This window comes from Aquarana catesbeiana, linkage group LG09, assembly GCF_042186555.1.
Source record: "Aquarana catesbeiana isolate 2022-GZ linkage group LG09, ASM4218655v1, whole genome shotgun sequence".
NCBI classification, from domain to species: Eukaryota; Metazoa; Chordata; class Amphibia; order Anura; family Ranidae; genus Aquarana; species Aquarana catesbeiana.
Genome location: NC_133332.1, coordinates 50,944,353 through 50,958,707, shown reverse-complemented (window position 1 = coordinate 50,958,707; position 14,355 = coordinate 50,944,353). Strand labels below are relative to the sequence as shown.

At 46.6% G+C, this 14,355-nt stretch overlaps 1 protein-coding gene across 2 annotated transcripts in view; it reads left to right on the top strand.

The window, feature by feature from the left end:
- Positions 1-12,440, top strand: part of LOC141107156 (uncharacterized) — a 42,532-nt gene extending 30,092 nt beyond the window's left edge. For both annotated transcript variants that reach the window (XM_073597904.1, XM_073597903.1), the window contains exon 5: positions 12,115-12,440. In XM_073597904.1, coding sequence (XP_073454005.1) covers positions 12,115-12,249 — 135 coding nt within the window. In that variant the 3' untranslated portion in view covers positions 12,250-12,440. The remainder of the gene's footprint in view (positions 1-12,114) is intronic.
- The last annotated feature ends 1,915 nt before the right edge of the window (positions 12,441-14,355 follow it).

The window sequence follows — 14,355 nt, the reverse complement described above, 5'->3', positions numbered from 1 at the left end:
CTAGTGAGATATATAATATCAATAATAAAAAGTCCAGTTGTTATTATGAGGCCAAGTCCATTTGCTTCTGGGACCAGACCTGTGTTAATGGTTCTGGTAAATGCTGTTAGCGGTAGCCCGCTTGGGAGAGCAGAAGAGACTCTATACCAATGAGAAGAAAGGAGAGAGAGAGCAGCGCCACTCTAAGTGCAGTATGTCAATATAAAAGGTTTAATTTACTTCAAAGATAAACCCACATTTGAGTTATAGCAAACAGGCATTTGTTTTTAAATTCTTTAGTGTTCCTGGGTGCTCCCTTCGGTTCCAGCTGGGCAGCGCTGATGGATCAGTCCCCGGCCGCTCCCGTGGTGTCCATAGCTCCGAGGCTGGGCAGTTTCACAGCAGGCACATCAGCAAGGCACTTCAGCAGGCACGTCAGACACTTGTGGACAGAGGGAGTGGTTGAGCTTGCATTCGGAGCATGTGTGCTCCTTCATCAGGCATATAATCCGGCCATCTCCAGCAAGGTTTATATGGAGAGAGGAAGGGGCGGCGCAAAGGACTGCAAGGCACAGCAGACCAGCGCTAGTCCCAAAGAACAAACTCCGCACATTTCTCACCAAGGGATAAAAATAAGCCATACAGTAATGTTTTAAAAAAGGTCCATACATATAAATAACACAGGACTAGAGGTGAGGTAAAATAAAATAAAATAAAATAAAGTAAAATAAAATAAATTAAAGAAAATACGATAAAATAAGTTCAGTTGAAGGGAAGTAGAGTAAATAACGTATCATAACATTACAATTAATTTTTACGGAATAGGAGATGAGCATGAGATTAGCACATACAAGGTTATATTTACGGATATACTTAAAGGCTGGCGTTATGGCAATCTCATTGACCACAAAGGTCCTGTTGAAAAATTATTATGAGAGAATTTTTTTTTTAATTCAATCAATTTATGGGAATTTTTATTTATTTATGACAGATTATTTAGTCTGCTATATAAAAATTATCTCTTACAAAAATATCTACAGGTATCTAAATCATATGTATACATCCATCTATGAGGAAAAAACTAAGTTGTTGCGGGATATGTGCGATCACACAAGGCATGTATATATATATATATATATATATATATATATATATATATATATATATATATATATATATATGTGTATACATGTGTATATATATATATATATATGTGTATACATGTGTATACATGTGTGTATGTATGTATGTACGTATGTATGCACATGTATTGTGTATATGTGTGTATGTTTCTATCTATCTATCTATCTATCTATCTATCTATCTATCTATCTATCTATCTATCTATCTATCTATCTATCTATCTATCTATCTATCTATCTATCTATCTATCTAGATATGTATATATAAACATATACACAATACATGTGCATACACACCATACATACGTACATACATACATACATACACAAATACATACATACATACACACACATATATACACATGTCTCCACAGCATTGTGGGCAGAAGGGTCTGTGGTGGACGTGGCAGTGGGTGACACTGGGACTAATGTGGATGATCGAAAATCATTAATGATAAATTTACTCTATTAGTGCAAACCTGTATTCACAGGCCCAGCCACCTTAATTAAACTAGGGCCACACAACCATTCCCCACAATCTACCACTAGTACTCACCATAAACTACTATAATATAAACCCATGGTTTTCGATCATCCACATTAGTCCCAATGTCACCCACTGCTACGTCCACCCTTCTGCCCACAATGCTGTGGAGACATGTGTATATATGTGTGCGTATGTATATGTGTGTATATGTGTGTATATCTGTATATATATATATATATATATATATATATATATATATATATATATATGTGTAAGAAGGCCAGTATGGTGGCCTGAATTTATGGGAGGAGCCCGGGGGGGTTTTAACCAGCCTGTTTGCCTGTGGTATTTGTCGGTTTCCTGTGCGCGATACCACGTCACTAGGCTGACTATTCGAGATTCAGTAGCATCCGTGAGTTCCCGTGTTCGAAATTTTTCGAGGCTCTCGTTCCCGTTTGCAGTTTTCGTACGTGTCTGGCTCAGCTGTTGCAGGTAGGGTTTTCGGTTGATTTTTCATTTCCCACTTCGTTAGATATCCTGTCACTAAACCTCGATATCAAACTTACAAATCATTCGAAAAAACCCTACACATAGCTACAAACGTCTGCCGAACACTCGTACCGTTTTTATACCAAACTTTCTTTATTACCACGTACCTCACTCCAACGCGAAGACATCACTTCGTTTAGGCGTGTCTCACTGTTATCACTGTACCATGCTCCACAGACAATCGTTGTCAGTTGCATATTTTCTGTACACCGATCCGTGCTATATCAAGGCTAAACCATTTCAAAAAACATTTCAAAACATTTCAAACCATTTCAATCATTTCACTCACATACCGCTCTCGGATTCGAATCCAGTCACATCCACGATGCGCCAATTCGTTCTGGTAAGCCCCAGTTGTTTATGGCCTCATTTCAGTACATGCTCCAGTGTCACGTTCGTTGTCAGTCGCATGTCTCTGTCATGGCACATCATTTCACTATCACGTATCACGTTCCGATACGAATCCGGCCGCATCCAAGATGCACCGTTTCGCCCCGGCGTGCCCCAGGTATTTTCAGTCACATTTCAGTATATGCTCCAGAGTCCGGTTCGTTGTCAGTCGCAACAGCGGCATGACCGATTCGTGCCTCCATCATAGTAATCAATTTCATTTCTCTGCCACATACCGTGCTCCGATTCGAATACAGTCGCATCTATGATGTTCCAATTCGTTCCGGCGTACCCCAGTTGTTTGGCCTCATTTCAGTACATGCTCCAGAGTACGGTGCATTGTCAGTCGCAGTTGCGGTACGACCGATCTGTGCCTCTGTCATGGGAAAACAATTTTCATTCATTCCACTCTCACATATCGCACCCCATTTCGAATCCAGTCGCATCTAAGATGCACCAATTCGTTCCGGTGTGCCCCAGTTGTTTTGGCCTCATCCAGTACCTGCACCAGAGCCCTGTTCGTTGTCAGTCGCAGTCGCGGCACAACCGATTCGTGTCTTTGTCAGGGCAAATATTTCATTTCCTTCACTGTTATGTACTGCACTCCGATTCTAATCTGGTCACATCCGTGATTCACCGATTTGTTCCGGTGTGCACTAGTGGGTTTTTTTTTGCCTCATTTCAGTACATGCTCCAGAGTTCGATTCGCTGTCAGTCCCAGCTGTGGCACGATCGATTCGTGCCTCTGTTATGGCAAAAAATTTTTCATTCATTTCACTCTAAGGCAAACATTTAATTCATTTCATTGTCACATGCCACGCCCTGATTCGAATCCCAGGGCATTCGTGAGGCATCGATTCATCCCGGTAGGCCCCAGCTGACTTGGCCTCATTTCATACCAAGCCCCACAGTTCGATTCGTAACTTGTCGCAGTCGTGGCACACCGATCGTGCCTCTATCAAGGCATAAACATTTCACTCATTTAATTTCATTTCATGCACCTGTCGCACACCACACATTACAAGTCATTTTTCCAAGTTTGGTCAAACCCTTCACCGGTTGTCATCTTTCATTTCTCCTCCAGGTCAGTCAGGTTCAGTAGGTCAACCCTGCACCAGTTTGGACGATATTCCCCCAGGTTAAAAAAAAAAAACAAAACACCCCCCAAACGAGCACGAACTGAATTTCATGTCACCCTCAATAGGTTCCGGTCGACCAACTTTCAACCCCAATGACAGGACATCGTATCTAGGGCACAAGTCACCCAGAACCATGTCCTAGGAACTGAGCAGACCCTTTTTAATACCTTTATAGGGGCCTGGTAAAATTGATAACAGGGTAATTTGAGGTGTATTGGGGACTAGCTCCCCTGTGACTGTAGTATACAACTGCATGATCCTGTCCCAAAAATTATGAATTTGTGGGCATTCCCACCATATGTATATCAGCGAGCCCTTGGCAGAATGACACCGCCAACATATGTCAGATGCGCCTGGGTATATACGCTGCAGGGATGTTGGGCATCGATACCAGCGAGAAACAAGCTTATAGCTTGTCTCTTTGGCTTTAGTTGCCAATTGCAATCAATGTGTGAGGGTAAATGACTTCTCCCACTCTTCTGCTCCAATTTGAACAATAAGATCACATGCACATTTATTTGTAAATTCTGGGAGCTCAGGGTGGTTTTATGCAATAAGAATCTTATATATTGCTGATAGGACATGTTTTGGTTTAGTACTTTGCAACAAAATGGACTCAAACAGATTTAGATCTCTATTAAAAAATTTGTTTAAGGGAGTAGAGGACAAGAATGACAATAGTTGCTGATATTCCAACCATTGCATAAGTGAGGGCTGTTGTGTAGGAATTAAATTCAATATGGGTGGAAGTTTACCCTGACAAAGAATCTGGCTCACTCTTTGGTGAGACTCCTTATTCCACATAGGAAAATGCAGGGCTTTTTTTCAACAGGAACGCGGGGGAACGCAGTTCCGGCACCTCCTGGACTGACTGTATGTAATGGCAAGGGGTACTGGGGTGTGCAGCAGGGTATTGATGCTCACTGCTAGGGAATCTATTCTAGCTGGAGGGGATCTATTTTTGCAGGGGGGGTGTATTGTTGCTGAAGGAGATTTATTGTTGCTGATGGGGGATCTTTTGTTGCTAGGGGGGGATTTTGTTGCTGGGGGTCAGTTGTTGCTGAAGGAGATCTACTGTTGGGGGAGGGGTCTATTGTTGATGGCTACCAGGGTGTCTATTAATGCTGGCTGTGCGGAGATCTGTTGATACTGCCGGGAGTCTATTGTTGCTGGGGGGGGGATTTTGTTGTGGGTGGTACATTGTTGTTAGGGGGATCTATTGTTGTTGGTTGAATGGGATCTATTTTACTGCTTTTCTTGATATCATTGCCAAACTCCATACAAATTACTTAGCACCACAAAATTATACTTGGTTCTGTATTGTTTAAAATGGGCAGTACTGCGAGGTGAGTAGGGGATGGAACAAAGGGACGGTGCTCGGAGGTGGGTATCGGTGGGGAAAAGGGGTGACTCGGAAAAGGGGAGTTCCTGCACCTATTGTCAGCAGTGGTGTATTTAGGTTTTGTGCTGCCCTAGGCCGGACTGAGCTTGCGCACCCCCTAATTTAAATATGACCCACCCCTTCCTGTCAAGGCCACACCCCTTTCTTTTAAAGATCCGCCCTGTCATCTTCATTGGAGGAGGACAGAGGGACGCCGCGGGAAGAGGACAGAGGCATGCAGCATCTTTTCATTTGGTGGTAAGGGGATATGTGCTGGTTGCTTTGGGAGGGGAGGATCAGACCCCTCCTAAAGCACCCAGCACATATCCCCTTACCCCCCCTCCCCTCATCCATGTGTGCATTTGTTATCTGCCCCCTTCCCGGTTACTGTGTCCCCCTCCACTGTAAACTATACACAGACCTCAGAGCAGAAGCGCGGCTCTTACACTGAAGTCGCGTCCCTCCTCTGTGGCTCCTTCTCCTCCTGGCTGTGTACACTAGAACATTGGAGCTGAGAAGGAGGAGGAGCTAAGTAGTGTGTGTGGCTGACAGTGGGGAGAGAGGTGGCGGCTGCTACGGAAAGCCGATCGCCGCTTGTGGGACCCTGGGTGGCAGATGTCCTGGGTGCCCACGCTAGCGCACTCTGGCTGCCAGTTACCGAAGCTCAGTGCCGGAACTTGTTGTGGGCTCTGGGACAGTGGCGTCACTAGGTTTGGTGTCACTTGGAGCTGTAAAAATTGTGTCATCCCCCTTAATTTTTTGACTGGAGGCCCAGCGTTGGAGCTCATTGTGGCGGTCAACAAGGCCCAGAAGATATCAGGTTAGGCACTTCCTAATGGCTCAGTCCCTGGGAACAGTAATGAATAATGGCCAACAGGCTCTCTTACCAGACCCGGTGAAACCGCAACAGTGATCCCTCCAGCTGGACGTTCGCTCACTCTGGGTTGCCCAGGCTGACTCTGGTCAGTAGTGTAGCATGTCTGTACCCCGGCAGTGGCTTCATCTTTCTCCCCCTCTGGTGGTGCGGGTACAGCGTGGCTCTCTGGTGGTGCGGGTACAGCGTGGCTCTCTGGTGGTGCGGGTACAGCGTGGCTCTCTGGAGGTGCGGGTACAGCGTGGCTCTCTGGTGGTGTGGGTACAGCGTGGCGCTCTGGTGGTGCGGGTACAGCGTGGCTCCCTCTTTGGCTTCCCCCAGCACAGTACTCTCTTTTTCTCCTCTAACACCCCCCCTCAGCAGAGTGCATGCATGCTGGGGGCTGTAGCATGTCTGTGGGGGCTACTTTTCCCATGATGCCCCCCAGAGTCTTCTGATTGGCCCTCTGCTGTGGTCAATCATGGGGAGGAAAACAGCGGTCAGGAAGCTGGGCGACGGCGCAGGGAAACCAATTAGAGCAGCTCTCTCTCTCTTCTCCCTTAGGCTGACAGAAAGGGGAGGGGGGCGAGCGGGGGAGTTTTCTGGCAAATGGAGCAGCAGATCTGTGACAGGGAGAGGAGAGATGCGGGTTGTCAGGGGAGGGGGGGGCGAGCGGGGGAGATACACAGACAACCCGCATCTCTCCTCTCTCTGTCACAGCGCTGCTGCTCCATTTACCAGAGAACTCCCCCGCTCGCCCCCCCTCCCCTTTCTGTCAGCTGAAGGGAGAAGAGAGAGAGAGCGGCTCTAATTGGTTTTACGTGCCGCCGCCCAGCTTCCTCCCCGCTGTTTTCCTCCCCATGATTGGCCACAGCAGAGGGCCAATCAGAGACAGAATCACAGCTTTACGGAGGGGCGGCTTGACGCCACTGTACTGCACTGTTAAGCTGTACTCCCTGCTGTGCGAGAGTCGAGAAGAGGGCGCCGCTGTCATTTTCGGGGGGGGGAGGGGCGGCTTTTTGCCGCACAGTGCCGCCCTAGGCCTGGGCCTTGTTGGCCTAGGCCAAGACACAGCACTGATTGTCAGAGAAAAAAAGCCCGATGAAAATTATTCGAAATCGAAAAGTCTAGTCAATGAGATTGTCATAACCCCAGTCTGTAAGTATATCCGTAAATATAACCTCTTCTGTGCTAATCTCATGCTCATCCCCCTATTCCGTAAAAATTCACCATAATGCTATGTTACGTTATTTACTCTACTTCACTTCAACTGAACTTATTTTATTTTATTTATATTTTATTTGACTTTATTTTATTTTATTTTACCTCTAGTCCTGTGTTGTTAATATGTATGGACATTTTTTAAAACATTACTGTATGGCTTATCCCTTGGAGAGAAATGTGTGGGGTTTGTTCTTTGGGACTAGCGCTGGTCTGCTGTGCCTTGCAGTCCTTTGCACCGCCCCTTTCTCTCTCATATAAACCTTGCTTGAGATGGCCGGATTACATGCTTAATAAAAGAGCATGCATGCTCCGAACGCAAGCTCAACCACGCCCCCTATCCACAAGCGTCTGACTTGCCTGCTGACTTGCCTTGCTGCCTTGCCTGCTGTGATACTCTCTAGCCTCGGAGCTATGGACGCCACTGGAGTGACCAGGGACTGATCCACCAGCGCTGCCCAGCTGGAACCGAAGGGAGCACCCAGGAACGGTAAAGAAATTTTAAATAAATGCCTGTTTGCTACAACTTAAATGTGAGTTTATCTTTGAAGTGAATTAAAGCTTTTATATTGACATACTACACTTAGAGTGGCCTGCTCTCTCCTTTCCCCGCATACTGTGGCTCCTTAGAGTCCTCTTATGCATAGAAGCGAGGGTCGGGTAGCCTCTTCCAGCTTCCTCCTTCTTCTTCTTCCCTGGAGACTGAATGGCTCTGTGTGGGCCGACCCACCCTGGCAACAAGCACCCGGTCTCGTTAAATGGACCTCCCAAGCCACCATTCTCCCCGAATGTCCTTAAAACTGGCCCAGATCTCGCTCTTGTAATGGCTTGGGAACATGGATGTAGTCCCAGACTAGGTCATCCTCCCACTCTCCCACAGGGGTTCTCTACGATGTCCATAATCTGGAGAGGGACATACAGAAAGTCCAGGCCCCAATCCAACGCTACCATCCACCCTCCTCTGTACCTCTCTCTGGAAACGGGAGAATTTAGGCAACTCCCTAGGATTTCCTTTTCCTTGTAGGTCCCAGGCATCTTGGACCCTCATGACTCACAGACGGTAGATGGGTGCTCTGATCTGGGTGGTGGAAGGCCTGTTCAGAAAGAGCTGCCTACTGCTTATCAGGGTTTCTTCCGCTGGCTCAGATCCTGCTGCTGACTCTGATCCATCCTCACCTTCAAGGACCTGGGATTCCCCCCGGTGTCCCATTCCTCTTCTGAATATTCACTAGGGGATGACCACTCCGCCAACCTCTCAAGGGACCCAAACTCGGCCTGCATTCTGGGGGAACCCCAATCAATGACCTGGCCCTCGCTTTTCCTGTCCAGCTCATCTGAATGCGCACCTTCTTCAGGTAACGGCTCCCTTTGGACTGGATTGACAAGGAGCTTGGAGTTGGCTGGCTCTTCAGGGGTTGCATCTGGCTCCTGCACAGCAGTATTTACAGTCACCAGGTCCCTGGCCAGGCCACAGGTCATGGCAGTCTCTTCTCCGCTAATGCCCTCTATTTTCACGCGGGAGTCGCCAGGCCACAACTCCACTCCGCCTTTAGGGGGTGGTGCTAGGCCCTCTCTGGCCCTCCAGTACCTCCGTGGTTGCAGACTACAAAGTCCTGAAAGCAGGTCTATGGTGTAGTACTTTGGTTCCTGCTGGATAGGCCCCAGTCGGGTAAGTGACTCCCCACAATTTCCACACCGGCCCAAGCAGTGACCACCGCAATCTCGGCACTCTGGACAGAGCAGGCACAGTCGCTCCCCTCCATCAATCACCCCGAGGGCGAATCCCTCACGAGGCTCCAGTCGGACACCGGTGTCCTTTCCTACATCTCAGGCAAGCACGTTAAGGTGGGTAGCAGTCGGCTTCCTTCCTCCATCTTTCTCTGCCTCGTGGTGTCTGCTGCTAGCAGGAAACTTTCAGTCTTCTCCAGGGCGTGACACCGCTCCCTCACTTTCAGCACAGTTCCCCAGCTCAATCAACCTCGGTTTCTAGGGGCAATGGCTGGCAGGTTATCCGTGAACAGGTGGTCCTGGAACAAGCCCCCAAATGTAGCAGTACCCCTGTAGGGGCTCCTGGATATTGTGGTCCACCTGTCACCCTGCCCAACCTGAAATTCTCTTCCCAGTCACTCTTGAGACAATGAACAGTCCATATGTTTGTTTTGTATTTTACTGAGGGATTTTGAACTTGGTAGGGTAAGGGAAATTATGGGATGCCCGGAATCACTTATGAAATCAATAAAATGATCAGTTGGAAGCTCTATATACACTTTTAGAATCCCAGTCTCCTCCAGCACAATGCTTATCTGTAGACTGTTCCTCTCTCTCCTTTACAATACTTGGTTGCTGGTACAGCTAACACATGGTAAGCCCAACTCTAACTCTGTCAGGCCTTTACAACTGCCATTTGCAGGCAGGGACCTCAGGCCCCTTTAGTGTAGCAACAAATAGGAAAGTCTTTAGTGCTAGCTGATCTTGGTGAACTACTGCTTCCAGTCAGTCCTCTTTGCTGTATATGTTGAAATATGTTCACTGATTTATGTGGGACATTATATTATTATATGTATGTACACATACAGTCAATATTGACCAGGCCAGAATTCAATTGACAATGGTTGATTTGTCCAACTGAATTTTAACATAGCAAGGGGACAGCTGAAGATGTGTTAATCTTATGCAAGTCTATTTGAACATTTCAAAGGGTGTTCAGGTGGTATCTGTTAATCTAATCTAATTACACATATCTAAGAGGACATGTTGATGTTGATATGCGGGAGTGCAAATTGGGGTGGTTTATGACTACAGCTGTTCACGGCTGGGGGTTGTTGTCTGTCTGAAAGACTAAAAGCTAATCAAAATTGAAATGGCCAATCAAATTGCTCAGCCATTCAGTGTCTAGTGAATATAACACGGCATTCAGTCTATAGTTTAAGTTAGGCTTGTCTGTGTATTAAGACCCAGACCTAAGAAATGGGATCCTCTGTCGGATTTTTTTGTCATCTGTGGACTTTGGACTTTGTTCTGTGTTGGAAGTCAATAAAGTGCATCTCTCTGGAAGAATTGGGTTGCTGCGGAAGAGTACTTACTAATTACTAATTAATTAGTAAGTACTCTTCCGCAGCAACCCAATTCTTCCAGATACTACTACGCTATATACATTTATATCACTACACTCTTCAGGCCCTGCCAGCCCTGCTCGACTTCACTGCCCATGACACCACAGTCTCTCCTGCTGGATCTACATCCATCTCAGACTGCACTCTCCCAGTCTGCTCCGGCATGCCTCCCCAGCTCTCCCAACTGTGCCTGTCACTCACCAGCCCTCCTGGCTGCACTCAGGTGGATTCCTCCTGGAGACTTGCCCAGCAACACTAGCTCCTGTTATCTTTCTTGGTTACTCTCTGTGCCTCCTGTCCAGATACTTCTTTGTTTCTCAGCAAGGCTTCGACTTGCACCTGAACCCCACAGGCCCAAGGTCACCCCCCCAGACTGCAGGGTACCTCAAATGCCCGGACAACCTGTCTATTAGACAACCTAGTGCTCCATCTCCAGCTTCTTCCACCTGACAACTACTTCCCAGCAGGGCTGACTCTAGGTCTTTAAGGAGGCCTGCCCCCTGCCAATCCAAGTTGGGGATTGGTCAGGGCTCCTTAGAACACCCCAGGCAGCTCCACTTCTCTTCCTGTCCTCCTTTCTAGAATCCTCTAAAAGCTAGAGGGAGGTAACTGAGAAAGGATGCTGCATGTGAGTCACTTGCTGCTACTCTAGGCCACCCCAGCCTACACAGATCAAAACAAACAGGCCTAGCTTACAACTAGGCCTGATTAAATTTACCTGCACTTCCAAAAACCTGCTTTTAGCACCTACCTAAAGTAGAGGCTGCTACACATAAATACTCTGAGTCTTAGAGCAGAGAGTTTCTTGTCACAGAGACGGAGATCCCAACCTGGAGGGCTGCTGCACTTCTGGGCAGACCTGCCATATGTCAGCTGCTCGTCAAGGTCCCAGCTAGGCTAGGTGAGGGGGGGGGGGGCTATTCTGCTGAATTCCACTGAAACTGACCGAGAAACTGACATTTGAGGATCTGGTCTTAGATCACAGGAGTAGGTGTCTGGAAGATATTGGGAGGAGGCGTCCAATTATTCAAGGACATTAGTGAGTACAGACTGGTGTGAAAGGTCCCTGAGACTGTGTGCTGCTGCTATCCCTCTTGTGCTAGAGTTAGCCTTGCTTTAAGGGGGTATTAACTATGGTGTCCTGGTATTGCTCAGCCCAACAATTGCTGCAAGCAAGGACTGTGCTCAGATTCTTAGGAGAAAGGTTAGAGTCCTCAAGTCCTCAAGTTGCTTAAAGTTGTTGGAGTATCCTACAGTTACTCTACTCTTACCCAAGTTCAGGTTCTGCAATAAAGCAGCTTACAGATTACGGAGCCAAGAGAGTGACTATGACGATGTGCCTGGGTGCAGGTTTAATTGCTGGAAAAGAGCCTCAGAACCTAAACAATGGGCTCCTGCGAGAGTAAGTGCTAAAAAACTATTAAAAAAATGTAGGTATACAAATTAGTCTTAGTTATTGGCAAAGCATCCTGTTGCTCCTTAATTTGGCCTGGGCATCTAGGCATCAATTGGCACAAAAGGTTAAATAACAGTATATTGCTAAAAAAAACCTACAGTGTGCTGTGTATTTACATTTTGTAAGATAATTTGTTTTCACACCTATTGTTAAGAACACCTAAGCCAACACAAAATTTTACACTGGAACATACAAAAATAGAAATTTTGTAGATATACAAGCCACATTCAAGACCAGTAACAACCTCAAACCAACATTATTTCTCTTTCCTCATTGACACCAATGCAGTCTACCTATAGGCAAAATTTTGCAGAAAAGTGTTACATTTTTACTGAAATGTTATCAAAGTGACAGCACAGTAAATAAGTGATTAAGGTATTTTCTGTTTCTTTTATCTGTGATAGGTTAATGAGGAGGAGAAGACAGAGGGTGATCAGAGCCTTCATTATGCAGAAATCCTGACAAAGAAGGCAACTCGGCATCCAAGAACCAGACACACGGAGGATGTGATCACATACGCAACTATAAAAACTCAGTAATAAGACAAAGTCTTGCAAACTGAACATCATTGGTGATCTTTGACATCAAAAGCAGGAATTAATAATCAATCACATAAGGCTGGAGCTACAAGGGGTGTGTTAGTCCCCGCCCTTGAGGAGAGAATATCTGCTCCTCTCCTGTTCACTAGCTGCGTGCTTAAATTTTCTAAAGAATAAAGCAACTTTTTTTTTTTTTAACCTTGTATCTCTTATTTACTTATGCTGTGTGTTGTATGAATATGTAGTAATTGCAATAAAAAAATCCAGTGCATGTCTTTTTTAACAGAGGTATTAAATGACAAAAAAATGTAATATATTGCAGCTTAGAAAACCTTAAATGTGGGATCTGCATTGATTTTCTTTTTTTTAGGCCTCTTTATGTAACACCCCCCTAACCTCAGGAGATTACCCCCAGAGACAGGGTGGGCTGACATTTCACCTCAGAGTGTAGATCACTTAGGCAATAATGGGAAATGTAAAAAGATGCGCCAGTCACTTTTTGGAGAAACAAAAAGGAATGTATTACAGTCCATATGAAAGTGGATTAGAATTACAGATGGTCCATGTTAAAGCAGAACTTCTTCATCAGGTGTCCCCACTTTTGAGTCCCGCTGCTGCATCCATTGTTACAGACAGCGGAATTGGGGCCCGCCCCCCTGCGCCCATGTCACTGGTTTTAATTGACAGCAGTGGGAGCCAATGGCTCCTGCTGCTACCAATCAGTCCAATGAGGAGAGAGACAGTGACTGGAGACGCTGCACTTGTGCAAATCGCTGGATTGGATCTGGCTAAGGTAAGAAAAAGGGGTGGTCTGGGGGGCTGTAGCACAGGCTTTTCACCTTAATGCATAAAATGCACTCGACAGGAGGGGGGTCCAGGAGAGCCGAAGAGGGACCTGAGAAGAGAAGGATCTGGGCTGCTCTGTGCAAATCCACTGCACAGGGCAGTTAAGTATGACATGTTTGTTATTTTATGAAAAAAAACCCTGAGACTTTACAACCAATTTAACTCCCTGAACTCCTTGGCCATACTAATTACACTGTTAACACTAAGCACTTCAGATTTCTGTTAGACAACAACACTCCCTCCCAGTGTGCAAAATTTCTGAGCCAGGACTGCGGAGTATGAACTGGTCCTCACCAACTCAGCAGTCCCATCACCTCACTCCCAGTAATAATATTCTACATGTTGCTAATGGACACAGGAAACACACTTCTCCATATCTCCATGCTTGTTCTCCTTTCTTTGGCCCCTGCACATTTCTATCTATCTTCGGTGACTCCAGGCTGGGTCCCTAGTTACTTTGTGTCATGAAATTAAGCAGAGGTGAGGTGCTACAACCTAATAAGCTGAGGGAATTTTCCAGAGCTGACAAATGGTGGACCCAAAAAAAAAATCATATGGTTTCCTCTAAAAAATCATCAAGGATAAGGGTCTGATTTAGATTCTAAGGGGAACCCCCAGAAAAAAACAAGAAAAATATGCATAAGGTTCCCCTAAAAATCCATACCGGGGGTTTCTATAGCCCCTTGGCCTGCTGGGAGAGCCTATTTATTTGGGTGGAGTCAGGTGATCAATGTTCTGTGCCACCCGGACGGCTGTCTAGGTGGACACGTGTTATGCTGCCCTGGGCTGCTAGGTCAGAAGCCTGAGGCCTGTCCCGAGGACATCTGGCTGCTAGGCTGTCTGAGGGCCTATTCAGAAGCAGGAGAAGCAGCGCAGGGTTGTGCCTGCAGGATTGGAGTTCAACCGAGAGTAACAGTTCAGCCCGATGGGGAACCAGTTGTGGTCAGAGGTAGAGGGGAAGCTGTCGCCATTAAGGGACCATCCATCTTGTTACTGTGAGTGTGAACCAGCTGCTGTGAGTAAGCTGGAGCCAGTACCAGAGCAAACTGAACATCCAGCCGGGGATGGTGAAGAAGTGGGAAAACTGCAACAAGTGCCAAGCCAGGGACCCAGCGGGACAGCAGAGGTGAGGCTTGAGGAGAATCAGTGAGTGCCAGGCCATGGGGACCTAGCAGGTCAGCAGGGGTGTCGCTTGAAGAGCATCTGTGAGTGCCAAGCCAGGGACCCAGCAGGGAAGCGGGGGTGACGCTTGAGGTAAAT